Source organism: Gracilinanus agilis, chromosome 1 (genome assembly GCF_016433145.1).
Source record: "Gracilinanus agilis isolate LMUSP501 chromosome 1, AgileGrace, whole genome shotgun sequence".
In the NCBI taxonomy this organism is placed as follows: Eukaryota; Metazoa; Chordata; class Mammalia; order Didelphimorphia; family Didelphidae; genus Gracilinanus; species Gracilinanus agilis.
In genome coordinates this window covers 246753846-246777967 of record NC_058130.1, presented here as the reverse complement: position 1 = coordinate 246777967, position 24122 = coordinate 246753846, and the positions used below count along the sequence as shown (strand labels likewise).

The following is a 24122-nucleotide window of genomic DNA, read 5'->3' as shown; positions in this document are numbered from 1 at the left end:
TTCCTCACTCCACTCCCTCCCTTCCTCCCCCCTCCACTCCCCCTTCTTCCTTTTCTCCTCTCTTCTCTCTATCAGCTTTCTAGAATTTGTTGCATGTAGGGTAGGTCATAGGTGCTGGCACTTTCCAGTTGTCGTACATGTTCCTCTTTTAGTCTTCAATATGCCTATCTTAGTGCCTGCATCTTTGTGAGTAGTAAGACAAATCTCCTGCAGTAATGGGGTTTGAGGTCTAAGTGCTGTCTCATATGGAATAAAAGACTCCACTTCTGATTTGACTTCTTATAATTAGATCCATTTTTCAACTGGCCTTAAAGATTGAGGAGCACCTGTAGCTGAGATACATGGGCAGTCTTTTTTGAATTCATGATTATTTCTTCCAGAAACCTGACCTTGGCACATATTCACTTGCTTCCCAGGCTGGTGCTCATCAGCTTCAGATGCGTTTGGCCATTATCTGGGAAGAAACCTGTGATGACGTGTTCTTCTCTATAGCCTACAGATGACTTATCGTTGTGTTCTCAGAGGCAGCTATTATTTTAGGCCGGGCAGCCTGTTCAGATTATGTGCTAGTAATTTTCCTGAGAATAACTTGCATGATATGTATAGGAATATAGCAGTCAGTATTGTAGCAAAGAACTGGAATCAAAATAAGTGCCCATCAATTGCAAAACAGCCGGACCAATTGTGTATACAAATATAATGGATTTTATGCACTCTGGGAGATGATAGATAGGACAGGGTTCAGTGAAATATAGAAGGACTTTTATGAACGGGTGCACTGTGAAATGAATAGAATCAGGAAAACAATTTACATGGTGACCACAATAATAATGTGAGGGGAAACAATTTTGAAAGACCCCAGAAATCTGACCAAAGCAGCAACCAGTCATGACTTCAAAAAACTGATGATAAAATATACTTCTCGCCTCTTGGCAGAGAGTTGTGATGACTTTGAATTATAGTATAAGACATGTATTTTCTGACACGGCCAGTGTGTTTTATTTTGCTTGATATACTGTGTGTATTATAAAGGAAGTCCTCCTCTACTTGGTGTGAGGAGAGAAGAGGTGATTTCATGGGTAATAGATATAAAAGAACATTGATAACATTTAAAAAATAAAAATAATGACTTGGAGGAGAGGGAAGGCTTACTTCAGAAATTATCCAAGAAATTTTACTTAGGAAATAAAAGATAATATTACAAATGGCTATGATTCAAGGAAACTATTAGCTTGACACAAGGAAAAATAATTTTGATAAAAATACTAATACAAATATTTATTTTTTATTTAGGAAAGGAGACTTCCCAAATTGAGATTTACACTTCAAGTTTAAACTCTCTGAGGCTTGTATAGAGTTCTTTGGGATATAAGCCCTATATTGTAGAGGATAGAGGAAGTGGGGGGTGGGATGGTGGTACTACTAGTGTGAGAAATAAAATTGATATAGAAGGGTATGTTTAAAAATATTAAGGGTTTATTGTAATCCGTATTGATAATTAAGAAAACCACATGCTTGCTAAGAACTAATTCAAAATGCCGCCATACCTTCCCCTTGGCTACTTCTTAGCAAAAAGAGCTTACCAATCAAGTTCTCTCTATTTAAACTTCTCTTTAAGTTGGCTCACATCACCATGTAAGAAGGAAACCCCGTTGAATCATGGGAAATGTAGTTTCAAATGAGATCCAGATGTCCACAGGAAGTTTAGACCAGAGACCTCAAAATAAGTTCGATGGTCCCCAAATTTCTAATATCACACTAGTAAAGTGATGGATCATTGAATTTATTAAGGGAAAGTTCCATAACTTAGGTTTTGTGTCAGCTAGTACATGTGACATTTTGTAAGCTGATCATTTCATAATGCCTAGTATTGAAGAGAGGAAATAAGGAAGGAAGCAAGGGAAAATAAGATTAAATAAGAAATAAAATAAGAGAAAATTATTCAGCTAACACTTATTAAGCACCTAACATGTACCAAGAATTCTACTAGGAGGTGGGAACACAAATTTAAAAAGGTAACAGCCCCTGATTTCAGTGAGCTTATATGTTTTTGAGGGAAACAGCATGTATAATAAATATAAGTAAATATTCCTTTTTTCCTAACTGGAGCATCCAAGCTATTTGAAATATCTTTGAACACTTAATTTTCAAAAAGTAAATATGTAGATTAAAAATACTTGAAAGGACCTTAGGACATTTCTTAACCTAATTCACTTGGTGTCAGGTGTGCGGAACTTGATTTTATTTCTTTTCTACTTTCTTCCCTTATGCTGTGTTTGTGTATGTATATCTATAAATATATATTCCCCAAACTCCTGAATTCTATTAAAATCATATTTTAATATAAAACAAACAAAGGAAACCACTTCTGAAGGATCTTCTGTTACATCATTTGTCAACTAGAAAAGTTCTTCCAAAAATCTAATGGGAATTTCTAATGCTAATGTTTAAATTGTTTTATCATTTTTAATGCTCTTTTTCTTTTTACTAATTTTTCTTCTGATTCCCATCAACTTAACTAACTTGACCTAAGTAATTGTTAATTATTAAATTATACTTAATGGTGGTTGGAGAGATGCACTAGAGCTGGCAAAATGGTTGTGTAAAAATCCTAGGGAATTATTTGTGTTTTCCCAAGTGGGTTTCGTAGGTTTATAAGTAGTTTGTAAGACAATAGCTATAGTAAACTTACCAAGTATTACAGAAAAATTAGTATTACTTTAACTATCAAAATATATAACTTTTATAAAAATAAGTACAGAGACTTGAATTAAGTATAAAAATAATCCCATAGCCAAATCATCAATAACAGTGCAGTTAATAGTGATACAAGAATAATAAGCACATAGAAAGTAAAATTAATTTTACTAATTTCTGTTTAGGTACTCTGTTCTTTTACTACTGTTAGTAGGATTCAAAAAAATAAGGCTAAGTTGGTGATCCAAATCTTTTAAATGGAATTTCCTACTTGACTTCTCTCCTTCTTCACCATGGGCTGGGAATTTCATCACTGGGAAATTGCATTATCCTGCAAGATTAAATTATCACTCTCTGTCTACTCTTTTTTAAAGGTGGAACCATGAACTCCAAAACCTTAAGTTAAGTAGGGGATCAGGAAATAATTTCCTTATTTCCCATCTAACTGCCCAATTTTGGAACATTTTTTATATCTGGACCTGGACCTGATACCCATCTCCTTTTTTAAACCCCTACTTTTCACTTTCCTTTTGTGTATTATTTTACCCCATTAGACTATACGTTTCTTTTTTTATGATTGAAAAAAATGTTAATAAATTGTTTTAGAATATTTTTCCATGGTTATATGATCCATGTCCTGTCTTCCCCTCCTCCTACCCCCCAGCCAACAAACAATAAATAATATGGGTTTTACATATGTCTTTGATCAAGACCTATCTCCATATTATTAATGTTTGTATTACGGTGATTGTTTAGAGACTATAAGTTTCTTGAGGGCAGATTGTCTATCACCTTCTCCATCTCCCTCTCTTTCTTTCCCTCCATTCTACCCTCCCCTTTCCTCCTTTCTGTGCCTCTCAGTATTTGTATCCCCAAAGCTTAGCACAGTGCCTGGTATATAGTAAGCATTTAATAAATATTTATTGAATATTGACTAGTAATCTACAAATATAACAATGCATTTGTCACAGTATTTATAATATTTTCATGATAAAATAAGAAAAGTGTATACTCATTGATTGGGGAATGGCAAAACAAATTGTGGTATGTCAGTGTAATGAAATATTACTGAACTTGAAGAAATGATGAATTGATAAATACAGAGAACTATGGAAAGATCTGTATGAAATTATACAAAATAAAAAAATGAATTTTACAATATGCCGGAAGCCATCGAGGCTGTGAGGTTTAGCACGGCTACTCACAAGCTCTGACAATCCAGCATGGCAGGTTGTCAGGAGGATGGAAATTCCACACTCCGTTTACCCCATGTGATTCTTTTTACAGTGACATTCACTTGCATTGAAATTATTGCAATCAATATCCTTATCCGGCTCAAAGGAGACACAGAAAAACAATACAGGTTCATGGCAAGAACAATCACAGCCGTAGACTACCCACTATCCCAAAATAAACCCCTGTACAACCCCCTAGAGTATAGAAATTTCCCCTAGAATCAGCCCAACAAAAAACCAGCAGTGAGTTAATGCAAGTTTAAAAGTTCCCAGCAAGAAAATACCTGGCCTGAGTTTGTTCCCAAACTCCTACAGACCAAAGAAACAGTGAAACACAAGGAAATTAAGGCAATGACAAATTAGTACAGAATTACCCTACCAGAACTGCATTCTTATTAACCCTATAGCAGAAAGAACAGCATGGGAACAAAATTTGGACCAGACTGATATTATTGTATCTTATTGGATGTAATCAACTACCATAACTATCTCCTTGATTTATGATGGGAATGAATAGTATAACGTAACTATATACATGATATAATTAGTTAAAATATAATTAATTATTATGCTTAGGTAGGAACTGATGTTTTAGTACCTTATGGATGGCTGAAAAGAATAAGTTCCGACTAAGCCAGGCCATAATGAATAATTCTTGACAAGCTTGCTTCTTTGTTTAGCCACAGTAAGATAATTAGTAAATGCCAATCTTGTGATGTTTCAAAAGTTAATATGTGATTTTGAAAGTATGGGAAAATCAAAACCTATATGAGATCATAAAGAAAAAAGGGTATAAAAATGAAAACAGCAGATGGCACTAGAAGGAACAGCCTCTGCAATTTGACTTGCATTCTGGATCGTTTTCACTCCATTCTTCGTCATGCCATCCCACCTCCAGAGACCCAACCAACGAAGAGCAGGCTCTTCGCAACAATATTATAAAGAACCGGCATTTCTTAAAAGAAGAGGTGTGAGAAGTCATTCTCAACCTAGAGCTGGACAAATATTGCATATTGCATATATTTTCAGACTTTGTGGGTGTATTAATTATACTGTTTTTCTTCCTTTCTGTGTTTTTGTCATTAAAAAATACTGTTATGGGAAATGACTCTAGGGAAAGAAGGAGAGAAGTGGTAGTATAAAACATAGTGATTAAAAAACAAAGTGCTTCAATACAACTTATTTTAAAATTTGAAAAATGAAAAATAGTGGAAATTATTCTTTAATGTTGAAATCCTACTCTTAAATTTTAAATATCACCCCTAATAATACAATTTGGATACTTTTATAAATAACAACATTTTACTGCAAAAATGATTTTGTTGGTTTTATAGTAAATTCAGTATGAGTCATTAGTTCACTTTAACAGCCTCCAAAATATATCTGGCTGAATTAAAAGAGTAATAATGTCGTGAATGAGGAAGACAATTCTCCCACTACATGTATATTTCTCTTTTTAGACCTTGGGTATTGTGTTAAAGGAAAGTTAGAAGGCAACCAGGGTGGCAAGGAGAATGAACATATAATAGATAATAGTTTGTAGAAAGTGAATTTGGTTAGCTTTTTATTTGAAGGATCTTGTCAAATTATTGACAAAATTTCTTTACTTCATCCTCGACAGCAGATATATAAATTTTAATTTCACATTAGTGTTTTTTCTTTAAGATCACTATGAATGATAAAGGGCTTATAAACCAAATGTCTTTGAAAGTATGTTGCCTTATAGTCTTTGGGTATATGATGAATCTAATATTTTTATTTATCTTTCCACAGAGAAAACCCTATAGATTAGTCTTTCTTTTTGGTTATTAAGATTTTCAGGTTTTCATTATAGTAAGAATGTCATAGAATCATATATCTAGATATAGAAGAAAATCCTAGGATTTTCTAATCCATACCCCTTATTTTATAGATGACCACTGAGGCCCATAGTGGTTGAATAACTTCCCCAAGATTATAAAGGTAATAAGTGATAGGTTAATATTAATATGAATGAATGAATCAGTCAGTCATTGAAATGCTTACTTGAGTGTTTACTATGTGCAATCTTATTTTCTTCTTCTGGTATTTTATAGATAAGAAATTGAGTGGAATTGCACATATGTAAGAACCATTTTGTTTTTGACTCTTGTTTCTTGGTTAATGATTGACAAAATGAGTGATCAGCCCCAGTGCTTTCCTTTGGACACCAGTCCAGTTTGTAATAACCAGAACTGCCCTTTCAAGACTTCTCTGCTTCCTCACTTAGAGGAACCAGTGTTTGTAAATTCTTCTTCTTTAGCCTTTGAAAACCTAGATTATGCCACAACAGTGATTAACTCTCAGTATGGGATGTTTCTGTAATCAGTCATTCTTACACAATATAATTTCTCCATTGGATTAAGATGTCCATTTTTCTTTTTAAAAACAAATTACTTATACTTTAGGCAGCTAGGCAGGACAGTGGATAGAGTGGTGGACCTAGAGTCATGAAGACCCGAGATCATATTCTGCCTCAGAGATTTTCTAGCTTATATGATCCTCAGCAGGCCACTAAATCTTTCTTGACCTAACTCCTTATCTAAATAAATGGGGATAATAATAGCACCAAAGGATAAATAGGGTATCTAATCCATCCCCCACCCCAACAGCAATAAAAGAAACCCGTTCTAGAGTAACAAATTTTCTTGTTCTGGGAAATACGAATATCTCTACATTTTCTGAGAATTTTCCTCATAAAAGATTTTGAAGGCTCATAGAAGTCTCAGTATACAGGATTAGACTTAATTTAACCATTCTAGGAAAAAACCCAAACAACTGACACTTCTATTTTTTAAAGAATACCTTTATAACTTTGCTTTGAGAGAAATTGGATCGCAAGGAAAGCCTGAAAGAATTAAAAGTAGTCTTTGTCAATCAACAAACATTTCCTCAGTATGATTTGCGTGCCATACTTTGCTAGGTATATTGATACAAATATAGTGAATAAAAGGGGTGATTATGAACCTCAACTAAGTTAATATGCTTGAAGCTCTTTGCAAACCTTAAAGTACTTTAATACTATCATGATGATTACTACTTATTTTTTCATTAATGTATAGTCATCTGAGGGCATGGGTTCTATTTCTGACTTTCTTCTCATCTCTTGTGAATTATTAGTCCTCCATTTAGGCTTTCTTCTCCTTATGTTCCCTTGTACAATGGAGCTCTTCCTGACTTCTCAAATGTTATTTCCCACAGAGTGTAACCTGCAGCAGGTCCTTCTAACCTCAAATGGCTTTGACTATACGCCCTGTGATAGACCATATGTTTATCATTCAAAATCAGCTTAGCTAAGTTAGAGTCTCATCACCACATGGGTTGTAATGTGGTGCAATTTTCAGCGATTAGAACTTTTGAAGACTTTCTAAGTCATAGGAGTTGGGTTTTACTAACCCCTACTGATGACTGAGTGCACATTGCTGTAGGTTGCTTGTGGGATGCACCTGGTTCCTGGCTTGGCAGGTAGATATGCAGCAGCTGTTTTCTTCCTTCTCTTTTTCAGTTTAAAGCCCTCTTGATTAGATTCATGAGAGTCCAGGCAAATATAATTTTACTCATCCTTGTTAGACATACTCCATATCTGGCTAAAAGCCCATCATTACTATATTTTAAGCCCTGGTTCAAAAATTCAAATCCCATTCTCAGGCACCATCTGCTCAACCAGCTGTTCTCTTCTGAAATCATCTTTTCTATTCTGAAACCCTTAACTTCAGTCTGCAGTCATGAGGCAGATACCACCTGCACCCATAAGGTCTTTTGTCTCTTGCCCAGGATTTCATAATCTCTAGCAAAGCTTTCTGAGATCTTTCTGAATATCCTTTGTCCCTATACCTATCTGTATGGGGGTCTCCAGGCTTGACCAGTCTTGGAAGGCTTTTTATTGCATTCTGAGTACATTCCTTGGAAGGACAACCAGCCTCTTTTTTCATATCTTTCTCATAAAAATTGAGGACCTTTTTACTCATGTGGGGTTGACTTATAGGCAGCCACTTTTTTTTTTTTTTTACATATTTTATACCTGGAAGCCATCTATCAATATTTTTTCATCCATTTGTTTCATGTCTTCCTAAGTTAATCTTATTTTAAAAGTTTTAAATGAATTAATGAAAAATCGTTTAAGTCCTTAGTATGTGCCAAAATAGTTGTGCTGAGGCTGGAGATATGAATAAAGAATATTGACCCTGTTCTCAAGGAGCTTGCATTCTTTTTTTTTTTTTTTTTTTTTTTTTTTTTTTTTTTTTTTGTAAACCCTTAACTTCTGTCTATTGGCTCCTAGGTGGAAGAATGGTAAGAGTAGGCAATGGGGGTCAAGTGACTTGACCATGGTCACACAGCTGGGATGTGTCTGAGGCCGGATTTGAACCTAGGACCTCCTGTCTCTAGGCCTGACTCTCAATCCACTGATTTACCCCGCTGCCCCCTGCATTCTCTTTTAAAAATTAAATTTCATTTTTTATCTTAACTTTAAGATTTCAAATATTGGCTTCCTGAAATGTGTCTCCCACATAATGCTGGTTCTTCTGAAATTAACTGTTTCCCTCCTACCCCTACTTTATTTTGCCTGACATCACTTTTATGGAAAAAGTTAATGTTAAATGGAGTATGTCTGAAAAGACTTTCTTATAGAAACTAAATACCACCATACTCATACAGTTGTTATAGCTGACATTATAAGTGATGCTTTTGCTTTTAGGTTTGCAGAGCATTTCATACTTTTTTTTATTTGATCCTCATAGCCACCCTGTGTAATATTTTTCATTTTACAGGTCAGGAGAATAATACTCAGACATTAAGTTACTTTCCCAGGGCCACACATCAATTAAAGAAAAGAGATGGGATTTGAATCCAGGTTTCATTAGATTTCATTTCATAATGTTATCATTAATACCCCTCTACCCCTCATAATCAAAATCCAATAAATAATGCCAGCAATCATCTTTAAATTCCCTCTTTCTCCTTTGTCAATTTCATTGCTTTTTCTCCAAGTGCTCAAGACACAAATTTAATCGTTAACTCTTCAATTCAGCAAATATTTATTGAGGTTTCACTGTGTGCAGATTTTGTGCTAGATGCTAGAGATACAAAGACAAAATAATTCCTGTCATTCAAGAGTTTACCTTCTACATGGTTTCACCAGAAGTATATATAATTTATACATAGTATTTATAATATAATACAAAGTAATTTAAGTGAGGAGAGAATAAGAAAAATGGAATGGAAAGGGAACAGAAAAACCTGGCTTTTTAAGCTATGTCTTCAAATAAAATAAGAAATCCAGGAGTCTGAGGTGAGGAGAGAAAGCATTTCTAAAATGGGGGCCTACTTGTGCAAACACAGGGAGGTAGAGGGTTAAATGACATATGCTAGGGATAGCTTGGAGGCCATTTTCATTGTAAAAGATGGGGCATGAAAGGGGAAGTAATGTGAAATTAGTCTAGAAAGTTATGTGGGAGCCAAATTATGTTAAGCTTTAAAATCTAGGATAGAGATTTTTAAATTTTTTGTTAGAGCCACTCTTATTTTAGGAATATTCAATTTAGTAGTGTTGGGGAGGACAAGAAACAGGAAGACTAATTAGTAGACCATTGCAATTGGCCCAGCTAGAGTTGATGAGGTCATGAACTAGTGTAAGGGCTATATGAGTGGAGTCAGCAGGACAAATGTAAGAGAGCTAAAAGTAGAATCAGTGAAGCTTAATAACTGACTGCATATGGTTGAGAGAGAGGGAATGATATCAAAAATAATAACACCAAGATTGTGAACTTGAGTCATCAATAGAAATGGGAATCTTTAGAAGAGGAGTGGTTTGTGAAGAAATATAATTAGTTCTGTTTTGTACATGCTGAATTTAAGATGCCTGTAGGACATCCCAAGAAGAGATGTCCACCTACCCTTGAACCCTTAAATAAAATGTTCCTAATATTATTCTACTTACTATCCTCATGGTTCTTCAAATGTGTCTAAAAATACTATTTCCATGGCTCTAATTATTTTTGGTAGTGTTTTGCCTAATTTGGTCTTTTCATGGGTGAAATAAATATAGTTTAATGGAGTATGCATAGTTATGATGCATGGCCATTCCTAAGGAATATTAAGTGGGTTTACGTTAGTTCACTTTACCTCATTAATAGTTGGTCTATCTGAAGAATGATTCTCAAAATATCTTCTTTTTGGTCTTTAACTGCCTAAGCAAGGACTCTATTATCTCTTTAATCTTTATTATTATAAACAATCATAGAGATCTTATCTTTTCCGCCTTTTTAACTTTGAAATAAATTAAAAAAAACTTTTTTAGCTTAAACAAAACACTGGAGAGATCATTGAATTGGACATCTGGAGACCTGGATTCTAATCTTCAGTCTGTCATTAACTAGTTTTGTAGTCTTGGGCTACATTTTATGTTTATTTCCCCCAATTCCTTATCTAAAAAATAAAGTAGTTGAGTTGGTCTAGGAATGGAGATTCTTTAGGGAAATTCTATTCATTATTAAGATTTATCCAGCCATTGGTCAAGCAGTTAGTCAATCTGATTTTGTTAGGGAGCTGTCATTAAGCGTTTTTCCTTTGCCTATACCATTGAAGCTTGTTTTAAGAATGACTGTAGTTTGTGACTTTCTAGCATGATAGAAAGGCAGTGGTGATTCCTGAGATTGATTCTCTGAATACTCTTTTCTCTTTTATTGTTCATTTTTTTCCTTTGTTTAGGTAAATGGTTTTGGCTTTCCTGCTTTCTACCCCTGTGACCTTGGTTTGGTCATTTAACTATGCTGGGTTTTAGTTTTTTTCATTTTTAAAATTAAGGGATTGTATTTATTCCTGGTCCCTTCCGAGTTTATGTTCTGATGTTCTGATGAACCTAAGTCTTTCTTCATGAGATATCCTTTGTTCCTATGGAGTTAAACTTAATATAGTACTGATCTGTCTAACTAGATTGGTATAACTTAATCTGGTTTCAGAGACTGATTCTGTCTTTGTCCGTGACAGAAGGCTGGTCAGTTTTGCCTCCTAAAAATCTCTCGGTGCTGTTGGTTAGGCAGGGGAAGAGAAGGGTCATTTTCATCAAACATATAATCAGGTTTAAGTTTCAGTTGCTGTCAACACTGGTTATACTAGAAGTATATTCGTGGAGCTGTCTGTTCATAAAATGGACTTAACTCAATAGGCATTCCTAAAAGCTTCATTTTTACAGTTTAAAATTGCTCTCTAAAGTGTTTTCGGGGCCATTGAAGTGACTGCTTAATTCAGCAATTACTTTTGATACACAGCATGCTGATTTTTCAATATAAAAAGGCACTAAACTATATTCCTCAATGGAATGGAATTCATAACAATCCCTTTATGGAATAGGTTCATAACAATCCCTTCAGCTCTTTTTAAAGCTTTGATTGATGGTATTGGATTCTTGTTGCTGTTTGAGATTCTGGTTGCTTTGCTTTTAATTTCATGTCTATTGGAAAAAAGTTTTCAGCAGTTTGGCTTTGTGAGTTCTAACTCTTTTTAGGGAATTGTGATCTTAGGACATTTTTGCTAATTATAATGGATTTCCAATCTTTAAAGGAACATTTAGAATTATCCATCATTTGGGGATCATTGGCTACTGTAGCCTATAGAATATGGACTCTAACCATTTCCATATTTAAGGATATTTTCTTCATTTTTTTTTACCATTGTCATTTTGATGTATAATACAGAGGTGTCTGATAAAAATTGCTAATGAATCCAGGCAAAATGCCATACAATTGAAAAATAAGCTCCTTTGTTGAGCTCTTTGTTGAAGCATTGTCAGATCCTAGAGTTCCATGTAATCTGCATTAGAAGACTCTCCTCCCTGTACTATCTTAGAAAATCTGCATCTTTTCATGGGTAGGGCAGGGAGATTTTATGTGTCTTATTTTTCAGTGCCTGACTCTTCCTGACCCAGTTTTTATTTGCTTCTGCATTTTGAGTTGAATTCATATCTTTACTTTTAGGTTTCTTGTATACCCATGTACTCAGCTTCACATTCAGTGAGTGACTATGCCTTCTCTGCCCATTGTCCAAAGGATTAATTAACCTATAAAAACAATTTGAGCAAAGCATAAGTACTTCTTAGGTCCTTTCAGGTTGCTCTATTAATCTAACTTCTTAGGTATTACTAACTTTACTAGTTTTCAGGTATGTTATATGACTACATAGGTTTGGAGTTTATTTTCCTTTCTCTTTAAATAAGCATGTTTGGTGAGGCAGAATAAAATAGAAACTTTGATAAATTTCCCAAACCAGAAAAAAGATTATGTTGATTGTTTCCTTGATCTGAATATTCAGGAACTGGCATGACAAAACTGAATAAAATATAGAGTTAAAAATGATAGCTACAAAAATCAGATACTCTTAAAAAAACCCACATACCTGAAGTGCCTCCACACTTGATTATAATTAATTTGACTTTGAAACTTTAATAGATTAGGGCACACCGCCTCCGTGATGTAGGTTGTAACCCGCTTGATACCCTTTTCTATTTTTCTTCCTTTCTTTTTAAAGTCTTAGTGAAATATTTTTCTCCCATTTTCATTTCTAAAGATAACTTTCTCTCTTCTTCTGGGCAGTAATCCATCCGTTGTTAAATTGTAAGGGAAATAAGAAAAAAGAAAGTTTAGCAAAGCTAATCAGCACATTATATCTGATAGTATATGTACTATTTTGTACTCACAGGCCTCCCTCAACCTCTGAGAGGATGGCATTTTCTTAGCTCTTTTTGGAGAGTGAAGCTTAGTTATTCATTATATTTTACACTACATTTAACTTCCTTTCATTGTTCTTTGCTTTTGGAGTCATAGTATATTTTGTTTTCCTGGTTCTGTTTTTTCACTCTGCATAAGTTTATGTAAGACTTCCCATGTATCATTTAGTTATTTCTTTTGATGTAGTAATATTCCATTACATTTATATACCACAGTTTTAGTCATTCCCCAATGAATAGAAATTATGTAATACCCAGGGTGCATGTCAGACTCAAACTTTCCTCCTCCTCTTTAAGGACTATTAAAGTCAGATGGTTATTTTTTTCTAAACATCCCAGTATTTCTAATACTTGATCATAGTCAAGTTTTGAATTGTCTTCATCTTTTAAAGTAGGGTGTCCACTTTTTAAAGTAAGATTTCTTAACCTTTTTGTGTGTGATTTAGAACCTATGGCAGTCTGGTGAAATTTACAGACCCCTTCTCATTATGATACTTTTAAATTCATAGAATAAAATGGGATTACAGAGACAACAAAATAAATATGTAATTTTTCCCATCCTAGTTCAGAGAATTCCCTTGAAATCTAAGGATTCCTGGATACCAAGTTAACTACCAATAAATTAAATAGACCAACAAATATATATGTCTTCTCTGCTTTTGACAGAGAGATTTCTAATAGGTGTCTCCAAAATTTAAGATAGCTTATCATACTTTTATTGCAGATTCATGATCTGTTTCTTAAATTAATCTATATTTTATTCTCTTAGTGGCTTGTGGTGTTCCCATTACAATTTTCTTGCAAAATGTTTTTTCTCACTCTTACCTGCCCCTTGGTGTTCTCTACAGTATTTTGCTTCTCTCTTTCCTATTTTTTTCCTCACATGAGTATATGTCTTCTTAAAAAGGATGGATAGAAATTCAGCTACTGAGGAGGAGGAAGGACATCTGAGGAATAGGGGAACAATTTGAACAAAGACATCTCAATCCATTTTTGATTGGCAGAGAATGTGACAGTTTGGAGAAAAGTAGAATGAAGTCAAGCTAGCAAGAAAGATATTGGTCACTTAAGTGTGTTAATTTTCTTTTCTTTTTTTTTTTTTAGTTTTCTAATAATCTTAAGTTTTAAATATTTTATTTTTTAAGAAAAATTTTCCATGGTTACATGATTCATGTTTTTACTTTCCCCTTCAACCCCTCTCCACCTCCCTTCCCCCATAACCAACGCACATTTCCACTGGTTTTAATCTGTGTCACCAATCAAGACATATTTATATATTATTGATAGTTGCATTGGTGTGGTCCTTTCAAAGCTACATCCCCAATCATATCTGCATCAACTCATGTGTTCAAGTGGTTGTTTTTCTTCTGTGTTTCTACCCCTATAGTTGTTCCTCTGAATATGGGTAGGGTTATTTTCCATAAATTCCTCAGAATTGTCCTGTGTCATTGCATTGCTTCTTCATTAGAGGTGAGGTCTCCCTTTTCATCTTTGATACTGATGATTTGGTTTTCTTCTTTCCTTTTTTAAATTATATTGGCCAGTACTTTGTCAATTTTGTTTGTTTTTTCAAAGTACCAGCTTCTAGTCTTATTTATTAATTCAATAGTTCTTTTACTTTCATTTTTATTGATTTCTCCTTTAATTTTTATAATCTCTAATTTGGTCTTTAGCTGGGGATTTTTAATTTATTCCCTTTCTAGTTTTTTAATTTGCATTGATCTCTGCCCTCCCTAATTTGTTAATATATGCACTCAAGGATATAAATTTCCCCCTGAGTACTGCCTTAGCTGCATCCCACAGAGTTTGGTAGGATGTCTCATTATTGTCATTCTCTTCAATGAAATTATTGATTGTTTCTATGATTTCTTTTCTAACTAAATGGTTTTGGAGAATCATATAATTTAATTTCCAATTAGTTTTTGATTTGCCTGTACATGTGCCCTTACTAATTATTATTTTTATTGTATTATGATCTTAAAAGGTTACATTTATTATTTCTGCTCTTTTGCATTTGTTTGCAATGTTTCTATGCCTTATTACATGGTCAATCTTTGTGAATGTACCATGTGCAGCTGAAAAGAAGGTGTATTCTTTTTTGTCCCTATTTATTTTTCTCCACATATCTATTAAATCTAATTTTTCTAGGATTTCATTCACCTCTCTTATCTCTTTCTTATTTATTTTTTGCTTTGATTTATCTTGATCTGAAAGAGGGGTATTTAGATCTCCCACCAGTATAGTTTTACTATCTATTTCCTTCTTGAGCTCTTCCAGTTTCTCCTTTAGGAATTTGGATTCTATACCATTTGGTGCATACATGTTGAGTACTGTTATTTCCTCATTGTCTATACTGCCTTTTTCAAAATGTAATTACCTTCCCTGTCTCTTTTAATCAGATCTATTTTTACTTTGGCTTTATCAGAAATAAGTGTGTTAATTTTGAAGGAAGTTTCATTTGATGTCATAAAAAGGACAAATAAGTTTTTCTCCCACTAAAGAACCTATTTTCCCTTGTCAAAGTTTTGTTTGTCAAAAGCTGTTACTTTGTTTGAAGAAGCATTGGGATAAAAAATTAAGCTGTTCTCATGAATGTCTAGAAATAGCTTTGATTGTCAATGAAGAAAAAGATAGCTATCTGTTCCTCTTCAAAGGAACAAAGCCATGCTTCATGCAGAAGAATTACTGGCAAAAACATTGCTTATTTTGGGAATCATATTTTTACTCTATTGGTTGAGGCAGACAGTCTTTTAGTGAGCTTGTCACTTTAAACTCCTGTTTTGTTGTATATTTGTAACAATCTGATTTATTTTAGAGGAGGCTGTTTTTCTTGGAACACTCATTTGGCATCTGGTGAGAGAAATCATAAATGGGGAAAAATCATCCCTTCAAAAAAAAATCCCTCATTGTGAACATTCAGATTAATTGTAATCTTGTATTAGTAAAAATTGATTGGATCCTTTGTATATTTTGAGGGACTTTCTGCTTCTTTTGACCTCAAGCAATATGAGAAAACTAATATCTAACACTACCTGCAATAATGATGCTAATTTCCATTATAAGTACTTAGGTATTCATTCAGTTCTCAATTTTTATTAGGCAATTTTATTATAAAAAATTATAGAAACTTTGAGAGATAGCAATACCAAGAAAAACAGCAAAAAACAGCATTCACAATGACTACAATAATGTAAATGAAAATAATACTAAAGGTCAGTTAAACTCATGCTCAATATTATCCTGCTACTATGCTAAGGATTGGTTTTTGAAAGACAACAATGAAACTGTTCCTATTTTCAAGGAATTTGTATTCTACTGGGCAAAATAACATTTAGACACTTTGATTGATAGTCTTAAAATATATATATAGAAAGTAAATACAAGGTAATTTCAGGGGGTTAAGGCACTAACAGCTTAGAGGATTCACTATTATGGATACTACGGTGAGGAGGCTGAAATTATGATGTCAGACTTGGAGATCTCCCAGGTTAATGGATTACACTCTACTTGTTGGGTTCCTCTGATAAAAGGGCACTCAAAAGCAATTTTCAAATGTCAACATACTTTAAAAGAGAGATGTATTTATAATATAAATGTCAAGTCAAGAAATGGCACCTTGACTGAACAGGAAAAGCATTGGGAAGTAGGAAAGCATGACTTAAAGGGTGAGAGGCAGTATCATTTCCCTCCATCCTTGTCCTAAAGAATATTTGGTTTGTCTGTAGATAATGTGGAGTTGAGAGTGAGTGAGTGAGAGTGAGTGAGTGAGTGAGTGAGTGAGTGAGTGTGTGTGTGTGTGTGTGTGTGTGTGTGTGTGTGTGTGTGTGAGAGAGAGAGAGAGAGAGAGAGAGAGAGAGAGAGAACGAGAACACCTATTTTTCCCCCAGTCTCTGTTGACCTATTCTCACTTTCTATTGGTTTAATTTATATTTAGGTTTTTGCTAATGTATTGCAACTTAATGTGGGAGTTTTGATCTTTTCCTTTATATTTTCAGAAAACCTTCAGCTCAATGGTTTTCTTATTGACCTGGGATTAATCTTTTTAATGAGTCTCTTTTCTTCTCCTTTCCAGGTTGTTTGCATTCGTTCCACATGGAGTGCCCTCTCTCCAAAGCTGAGTTGTGACACACGGCCTCTTATATTAAAGACACTAAGTGAGCTATTTGCTCTAGTTCCGTCACTGACAGTGAACACTTCTGAATATGAGGTATGTATTTGGGACCTGCAGTGTCCTTACTTTTTTGTGAGGATGGGTTGTATGTATGATCACAATTTTTGGTATAGTCAGTTTTTCCTCCCTTCTTCAACAGATGTTTGGTTTTGAGAACAAGGGCCTGCACCCTTTAGAGCCTGAAATATATGATACTTTTTCATCTGTACTCATCTAGAATCTTGACCACATGTAAAAGAAAACTGGTACCTTAGTCTCCTGACTTCTATGTGATGTAATTGCCATGTACTGTTATCAGTATAACAAAACTAATCTAACTGGTTCATAATTATAGTAGAAAAATAAGCCCCCAATAAAAATTTAAAAATAAACTAATGCATAAAACTTGTTAATTACTTTAATTCATTTTGCCAATGTTTGAATTCCAAAAAAAGATTTCCTGAAGGCCTCATGGAAAGCAGTGCTGATTCACTTAATAATTTAGGGCTCCCATGCCTATGTATTTTTCCAGTACTTCCATGTCTTCTTTGTTGATTACATTTATCTTCTTGGAAAATTAGGATTTAGGTAATTGCTTTCATCCTGTTGATCTAGGAGTTGAAGCATTTGGTAGGAGATGGAAGATGTTTTTCAATAAAATTAATGTGCTGCTAGTTGACGTTTAATACGTCTAAATCAAGATAGAATTGTAATAGAAATAGCATATAATAGGGCACAGTATGGTTTCTAAAATATTTTGTATGTTTTAACACATTTGAACTTCATAGTAATTTTGTGAGTTGATGATGTCCTTTATTATCACCACCCCTGTTTTACAGATGAGGTAATTGAATCTCAGAAATCTTAAGTAGTTTGCTAATGGCAATAAAGAATTTGAATCCATGTCTTCCTAACTCCAAGTAAGCACATCTGTAACAGTTTTGCGACTAATTTACCAAGATAAGCTCCCAACTGTTATGTTGCTCACACAGAAGTGCTTATGTCACAACAAATTAGAGGAGCAAAGAAGAACTTCCCCTTTGTTTCTATGTATAGAAGAAAAGATGATGACTATATTAGAGTATCACAGAAGATAAAGTGAGCAGTTTTGAATACAAAAAATCAGGAAGTTTCTGCAGAAGGAAATTGAGTGCATCTAAAGTTAGCAGGCTACTAGGTCCTTCTTCCTTCTTTGGGGTTCTGAAGCCTGCCTGTCCTATGCTCAGAGATTTCCTAGAGCCTACTTGAAGGGCGTAAGTGAGCTGATTGTTAAAATTTTCATCCTGAGCATTTACACCTCAGAAACTGGCAAATGCTAGAATTCAGGGCTTCATTTATTGTTTGGGTGATTATCTAAAGAAAGTTATGGAGAAAATATAAATGATGCAGATTAAACTGAAAAGAGTTAAAATAAATAATGTTAGTAGGTAGGTAAATAGTTATTTAGGACATGTAGTGGGGGGCAGAAAACTTTGCAATAAATTTCTTTGATAGTCTCATTTTGTTTGAACAAAAATATTCATAGCTGTAGACTTGTGGTGACAAAAAATTGGAAAATGAGGAGGTTCCTTTGATTGGGGAATGACTGAACAAATTGTGGTGATAGTATACTATTGTGCTGTCCGGAATGATGAACTGGAAGATTTCTATATGAACTGGAAGAACCTCTAGGAACTGATGCAGTGTGAAATGAGCAGAACCAAGAGAATATTGTACACAGAAAGTAAAACATTGTGGAATGATCAAATGTAGTGGACTTTGTTACTACAAAACAATCCCAAGGGACTTATGAGAAAGAAGGTTATTCACATTGAGAGAAAGAACTGTGGAGGTAGAAACACGGAAGAAAAACATTTGACTTATTTGTTTATATGGGTATATGATTGGGGTGGGGAGTTGGCTTTAAAAGATTACTCTATTGTAAAAATGAATAATATGGAAATAGGTATCAAATGATAACATTTATATAACCCAGTGGAAGGGCTTATTGATCTGGGAAGGGAGAGGGAAGAGGAGAAGGAAAGAAAATGAATCATGTGAACATGGAAAAATAATTTAAAAAAAAAAGAAAAATTTATAAAAAGAAAAAAGGTAAATTCTCATTTTCATGATCTATAAAGAACTTTATAGAAACATGAACAATACCCCAGTAGATATTTAATCATAGGGCACAGACAGGGAATTTTAAAATAAGATGTTTAAGTTGTCAACATTCACGTGAAAAAAAATACTCTAAACCATGAATAGTGAGAGAAATGTACTTTTAAAGCAACAGTAAAGTTTGATCTTAATACTCTTTGGTAAAGATGGCTGAGATGGGAAACAAGAAATGTTGTGGGAGCTGTGGGAAAAGAGGTACACTTGTTCACTGTTGGTGGAGCTGTGAGTTTGTGGTTCCAGTTATTCTGATAAGTAATTTAGAACTGTGTCTACCAAGTGAGGCCAATGGCTGGGAGTGGGGCTGACATTCACATCAGTTCAGGAAGCCCTTACAATTGAGCTGATATGTATTTAGCACCTGCTGTGTTCAGAGTAGTTGCAGTTTCTGCTCTTAAGGAATTCACTTTCTAGGAGGAAGGGAGGGAACCTATATTAAATGTTTACTATATGCCAGCAACTGAGCAAAGCATTTTACGATATCGCCAATGACAAATGCTTTGAAAACATCAGCAAATGGCTTAGAAACATAGATGAACATGCCAATGAAGATGTGGAAAGGATGCTGCTAAGAAACAAGTGTGACATGAAAGATAAGAGAGTTGTACCTAAAGGAAAAGGAGAACAGATTGCAAGGGAGAATGGTATTAAGTTTTTTGAGACTTGTGCAAAAGCAAATATAAACATCGAGAAGGCTTTCCTCACATTAGCAGAAGAAATACTTCGAAAGACCCCTGTAAAAGAGCCCAAAAGGGAAAATGTAGATATCAGCAGAGGAGGAGGAGTAACAGGCTGGAAGAGCAAATGTTGGGCTTTCTCCTGTTTCATCAGTCACCATGCACCAACCGTTTTTCTCTTGCTGCAAAATAAACCACTCTGCCTGTTTTTAAAGTAAACAAACATTTTTTCCCACATCTTAACAACTCTCTGGTCTCTGTGTTCTTCCATCTACTGACTGCTTGCTGACTATATAATTTTCTTTAAACAAAAGTGTAGAGAATAATCATGCCCATGACTTCATGTAAATGTACTTGCTCAGCTCACAACTATGTTTTGGTTGTATTATAGTCCATTTCTTATCAAAATTAAAACCTATCACAATCATTTCAATTCTATTTTGCAAATTGTATACGAATAAAAGTTAGAATTAACAATGTAAAAAATTAACTCATTTCATCTCTGCGTAGTTGGTGCTATTTTGTGATCTCCATTTTTTAGTTGAGAAAATTGAGGCAGATGTTTAATGGCCTGCCCAGGTTTACTCCTACAGCTATTAAATATCTGAGCTTGGATTTAAGCTCAGATCTTTCTGATTCTAGTCCCCATGTTCCATCCACTGAATCACCTTAGGCTCCTCATGTTCACTTACAAGCTTCTTTTAAGATTCAATTAAAATTCTGTATTCTATAGGAAGCATCTTTTAATTGTTTCCTTTTTATCTTATATCAAGCTTGTTTGTACATATTTGTTTGCATGTCATCTTCCCTTATTAGATTGTGAGTTCTCTGAGGGTAGGGGCTATCTTTTGATTTTTTTTTTAAACTTACATATCAGTGTCTGGCACATGGTAGGTGGTTAATAAATGTTTTTTGACTAACATAAATGCATAACTTTTGACCAGCTATGCCACTAATACAGTTATACACCCAAAAGACATAAAATAAAATGACCTAAAATGTTAAAAGCCACCCATTTTATAGTGGTAAAGAATTGGAAATTAAGGCCCATTGGAGATTGAACAAATGTTCATATATGAATGAGTATTATTATTATTATGACATTAAAATATTTTTAAAAATAGTTTTAGAAAAACTTGGAGAAACAAAAATGTACAGAACCAGAAGAATGCTCTTTTCCTTAGGTTCTGTAATGTATATGGAAATGCTCATTTATTTGGTGTTTATTATCCTCAGTATATTAAAAATCAAAGGAAAAAAAGATCTTTGTCCCAAGTAAACATAAAAGATTTTTTCTCATGCCCATACTTTTGACTTGCATTCTACTAGGAAACAATTCCCAAGCTTTCATTTCTAACCTAAATTAATTAATAATGTCTCTTATAGAGATTATTTTTTAAAAAAATTTAATTTTTAAGGTTTTAATTTAATGTTCATAGGACCCTGTAACGTAGATTTTATTATTATCCTCTTCTTAATGCCTGAAGCTTAAACAACATAAGTGACTTGTCCAGAATGATATTGGCAGTATTTTTTTTTTTTAAATAAAACCCTTACCTTCTGTCTTTGAGTCAATACTATGTATTGACTCCGAGGCAGAAGAGTTGAAAGGGTGGGCAATGGGGGTCAAGTGACTTGCCCAGGGTCACACAGCTGGGAAGTGTCTGAGGCCAGATTTGAACCTAGGACCTCCTGTCTCTAGGCCTGGCTGTCAATCCACTGAGCTACCCAGCTGCCCCCATATTTCCAGTATTTTTGATGGAATTGGAACTCAAGTCTTCTACAGCCCTCATCCATGTCTTTTAACTACTAAGCCAAATTGAATCAGTTTGTGAATGAAGTTTTCCTCTGATTTTTTTTTTTTAACCCTTAATTTTTGGTGTATTGTCTTATAGGTGGAAGAGTGGTAAGGGTGGGCAAGTGACTTGCCCAGGGTCACACAGCTGGGAAGTGGCTGAGGCCGGTTTTGAACCTAGGACCTCCTGTCTCTAGGCCTGACTCTCACTCCACTGAGCTACCCAGCTGCCCCCTCTCCTCTGATTTTGAAATGATGCCATTCTTAGAATATTAGAGCTTGAGAGCTTCTTCTGAATCTTTCAGAGCTGCATAGGCTAGGGTTGCAGACTAGACCAGGTTAGGTAATTGTCTCTCCCCATGCCAGATAGTGCCTCTTTGTCTCTCACGCCACTGAATAGTTATATGGCCTGCCAGGGACCACACAGCCAATCTGTGTCAGATGCAGAACTTGAACCAGGTTTTCCTGAGAAAATCAAGCAAGGTGACTTTCATTTTATTTAGCACACACTTTTATTTTACAATGTTCTGCTGGCCCTGAGTAGTTAAACAACTTGCCTAAAGCCATGTCTTGACTTTTCATCCCTACTTTCTTCTGACGCGTGCAACGTTCAGTTCAGATTCCCTGTTTTGTGAGTTGTCAGCTGGCCATTGCTAGATTGTATTTTGTGCCTCTCTAATACACTTACCATACAATAATGTGCATTACATTTTTTGTCTCTCTCTCTCTCTTTCTCTTTCTCTCTGTCTTTCTATCTTTTTTTCCCTTGTTCTCCTAGTAGACTCTATGAGGAGCACAATGATTTATCTAAATCTTCTATCTTTAGTAGCCCACTGCTCAATGTTTTGCCCAGTAACTACTTAACAGATGTTTGTTAAATTGTTTTTGAATGGAAGGAAATCATACTTTAAAAAAAAAAAAAGAGGAGGAGGAATCAGGCTTTCCTTCTCAGAAACTGAAAATTGCATCTTTACGTTTTTAGTTGATCAGTTTTAAGGAGTCATATGTAAAGTGGCTTCAAGCATTCATTGTTTCTGATGTGTTTGCCTCTAAGGGAAAAATTTTATCTGCACTAGGGGTCTTATCTAATTTGTAGTCTATTGATTGTAATCCATGTAAACATTAAGGAAACTGATTTGGCTGGAGGAAAGCTGCTCTTAAAATAAGTCCATCTCATTCTTTCAATCAAGTTACCAGATGAGCTTACATTCTTAGAACTTGCTTGAGATTTTTTTTTGCTTATGACAATGTGGTGGCATCATTCTAATTATTCATTTCTTCAAATTTAATACTCTTTTAAATGCCTACTACATGAAGAGTGAGATACAAAGATAAGGTATAAACACTGTTTTTAAGGAGTTCACAACCAAGTAAGGGCAATGAAACATCTAGAGAGAAATAGTATACAAATTGGAAAATGATCAGTGCATAAATGGAGCACAAAAATGGCATGAGATCAGATGTGTAAGGCTTCCTGGAAAGTAGCATTTGTTCTGAGCTTTTAGAAGAAGAGTCAGAGAGGAGGAGGAGGTCCAGCACTAGGGAGTTACACTCTAGAGACAATAATTGCGATTTATTCCTACTTTGCAATAATTGAACTGTTGTAACCTTGTGCATATTTATATTCACTTATCATAGAAGGCCTGAATGTAAGTCCCTCCTAGTACATATTGGTTATGCCAATTAACCTTTCTGTACCCTAGACAACTCTTTGAGACTGGAAATTGTTGATTTGTAATAGTGGAAGGAATTACCACACTGAGAGTTTTCTGGACAGATTAAATCATTGGTCTTATTGCTTATTCTGTCAGATGCAGGCCTCTTTTGGTTAGTTTCATTGAACTTTTTCATTTTTCATTTTACCTTTTTTGTTTGATAGGGAGATGATTCACTAGGTGAAAGGTGAGGAAGGATTGTATTTGGGTATGAAGGTGATATAAAAAATAGAACAATAACATTAAAAAAATAAATTATTGGTCCAGAATCATTCATTCACTCCATCCATATATGCATTTGTTGTTGTGTACACTCTGTGTATGCTTATGTACTTGTGCATTTTTATTTAGTGATCTGTGTGTTGACTTTTTATGTCTTGACAAAGTTTGATCCTTTTGTTGATTTTTTTTTTTTTTTTTTTTAGAATTTTAAAGTTCAAGTTCTCAGCTTCCTCTGGAGTCACTCTCAAAGCAAGGTAATATCAGTAGTGCCAGTGAAAGTATAATTTTAAAAAAGGGAAATGTTGGGAAAGAATATTATTGTTTCAAAAAATTCTTTAAACTTGTTTATTTTGGAGGTATTGGGAGTTAGACAAAAAGATATATGGATATAAATATATAATTTTACCTTTGTAATAGCTCCCCAGTTTTTAAACTTTGAAGTTTTGCAATTCTTTTAAAATTTGTAATACTACACAATCTATATGTATGTGTCTACACCTCTTTAGTACTGTTTAGCATATTTTTCACATCTGAAATCTGAATAAAAATTTTGCCATCTCCTATTTTTATACAGTCCCTTTGTTTCTTTTGAAAAACCTAAAGTACTTTATATATATATATATACATATATATATATATGTGTGTGTTATTTTATTTGTTCTTATAATTTTGTGAGTCTAAGAATACATATAGCCATTATTTCTATTTTACCAATAGGAAAATTGAGGCAAAAT

General features: G+C 34.3%; 1 protein-coding gene across 3 annotated transcripts in view; it reads left to right on the top strand.

The window, feature by feature from the left end:
• Positions 1 to 24122, top strand: part of FOCAD (focadhesin) — a 363803-nt gene that overhangs the window by 198145 nt on the left and 141536 nt on the right. For all 3 annotated transcript variants that reach the window (XM_044660684.1, XM_044660676.1, XM_044660669.1), the window contains 2 exons: positions 16745 to 16879; positions 23592 to 23642. In XM_044660684.1, coding sequence (XP_044516619.1) covers positions 16745 to 16879; positions 23592 to 23642 — 186 coding nt within the window. The remainder of the gene's footprint in view (positions 1 to 16744; positions 16880 to 23591; positions 23643 to 24122) is intronic.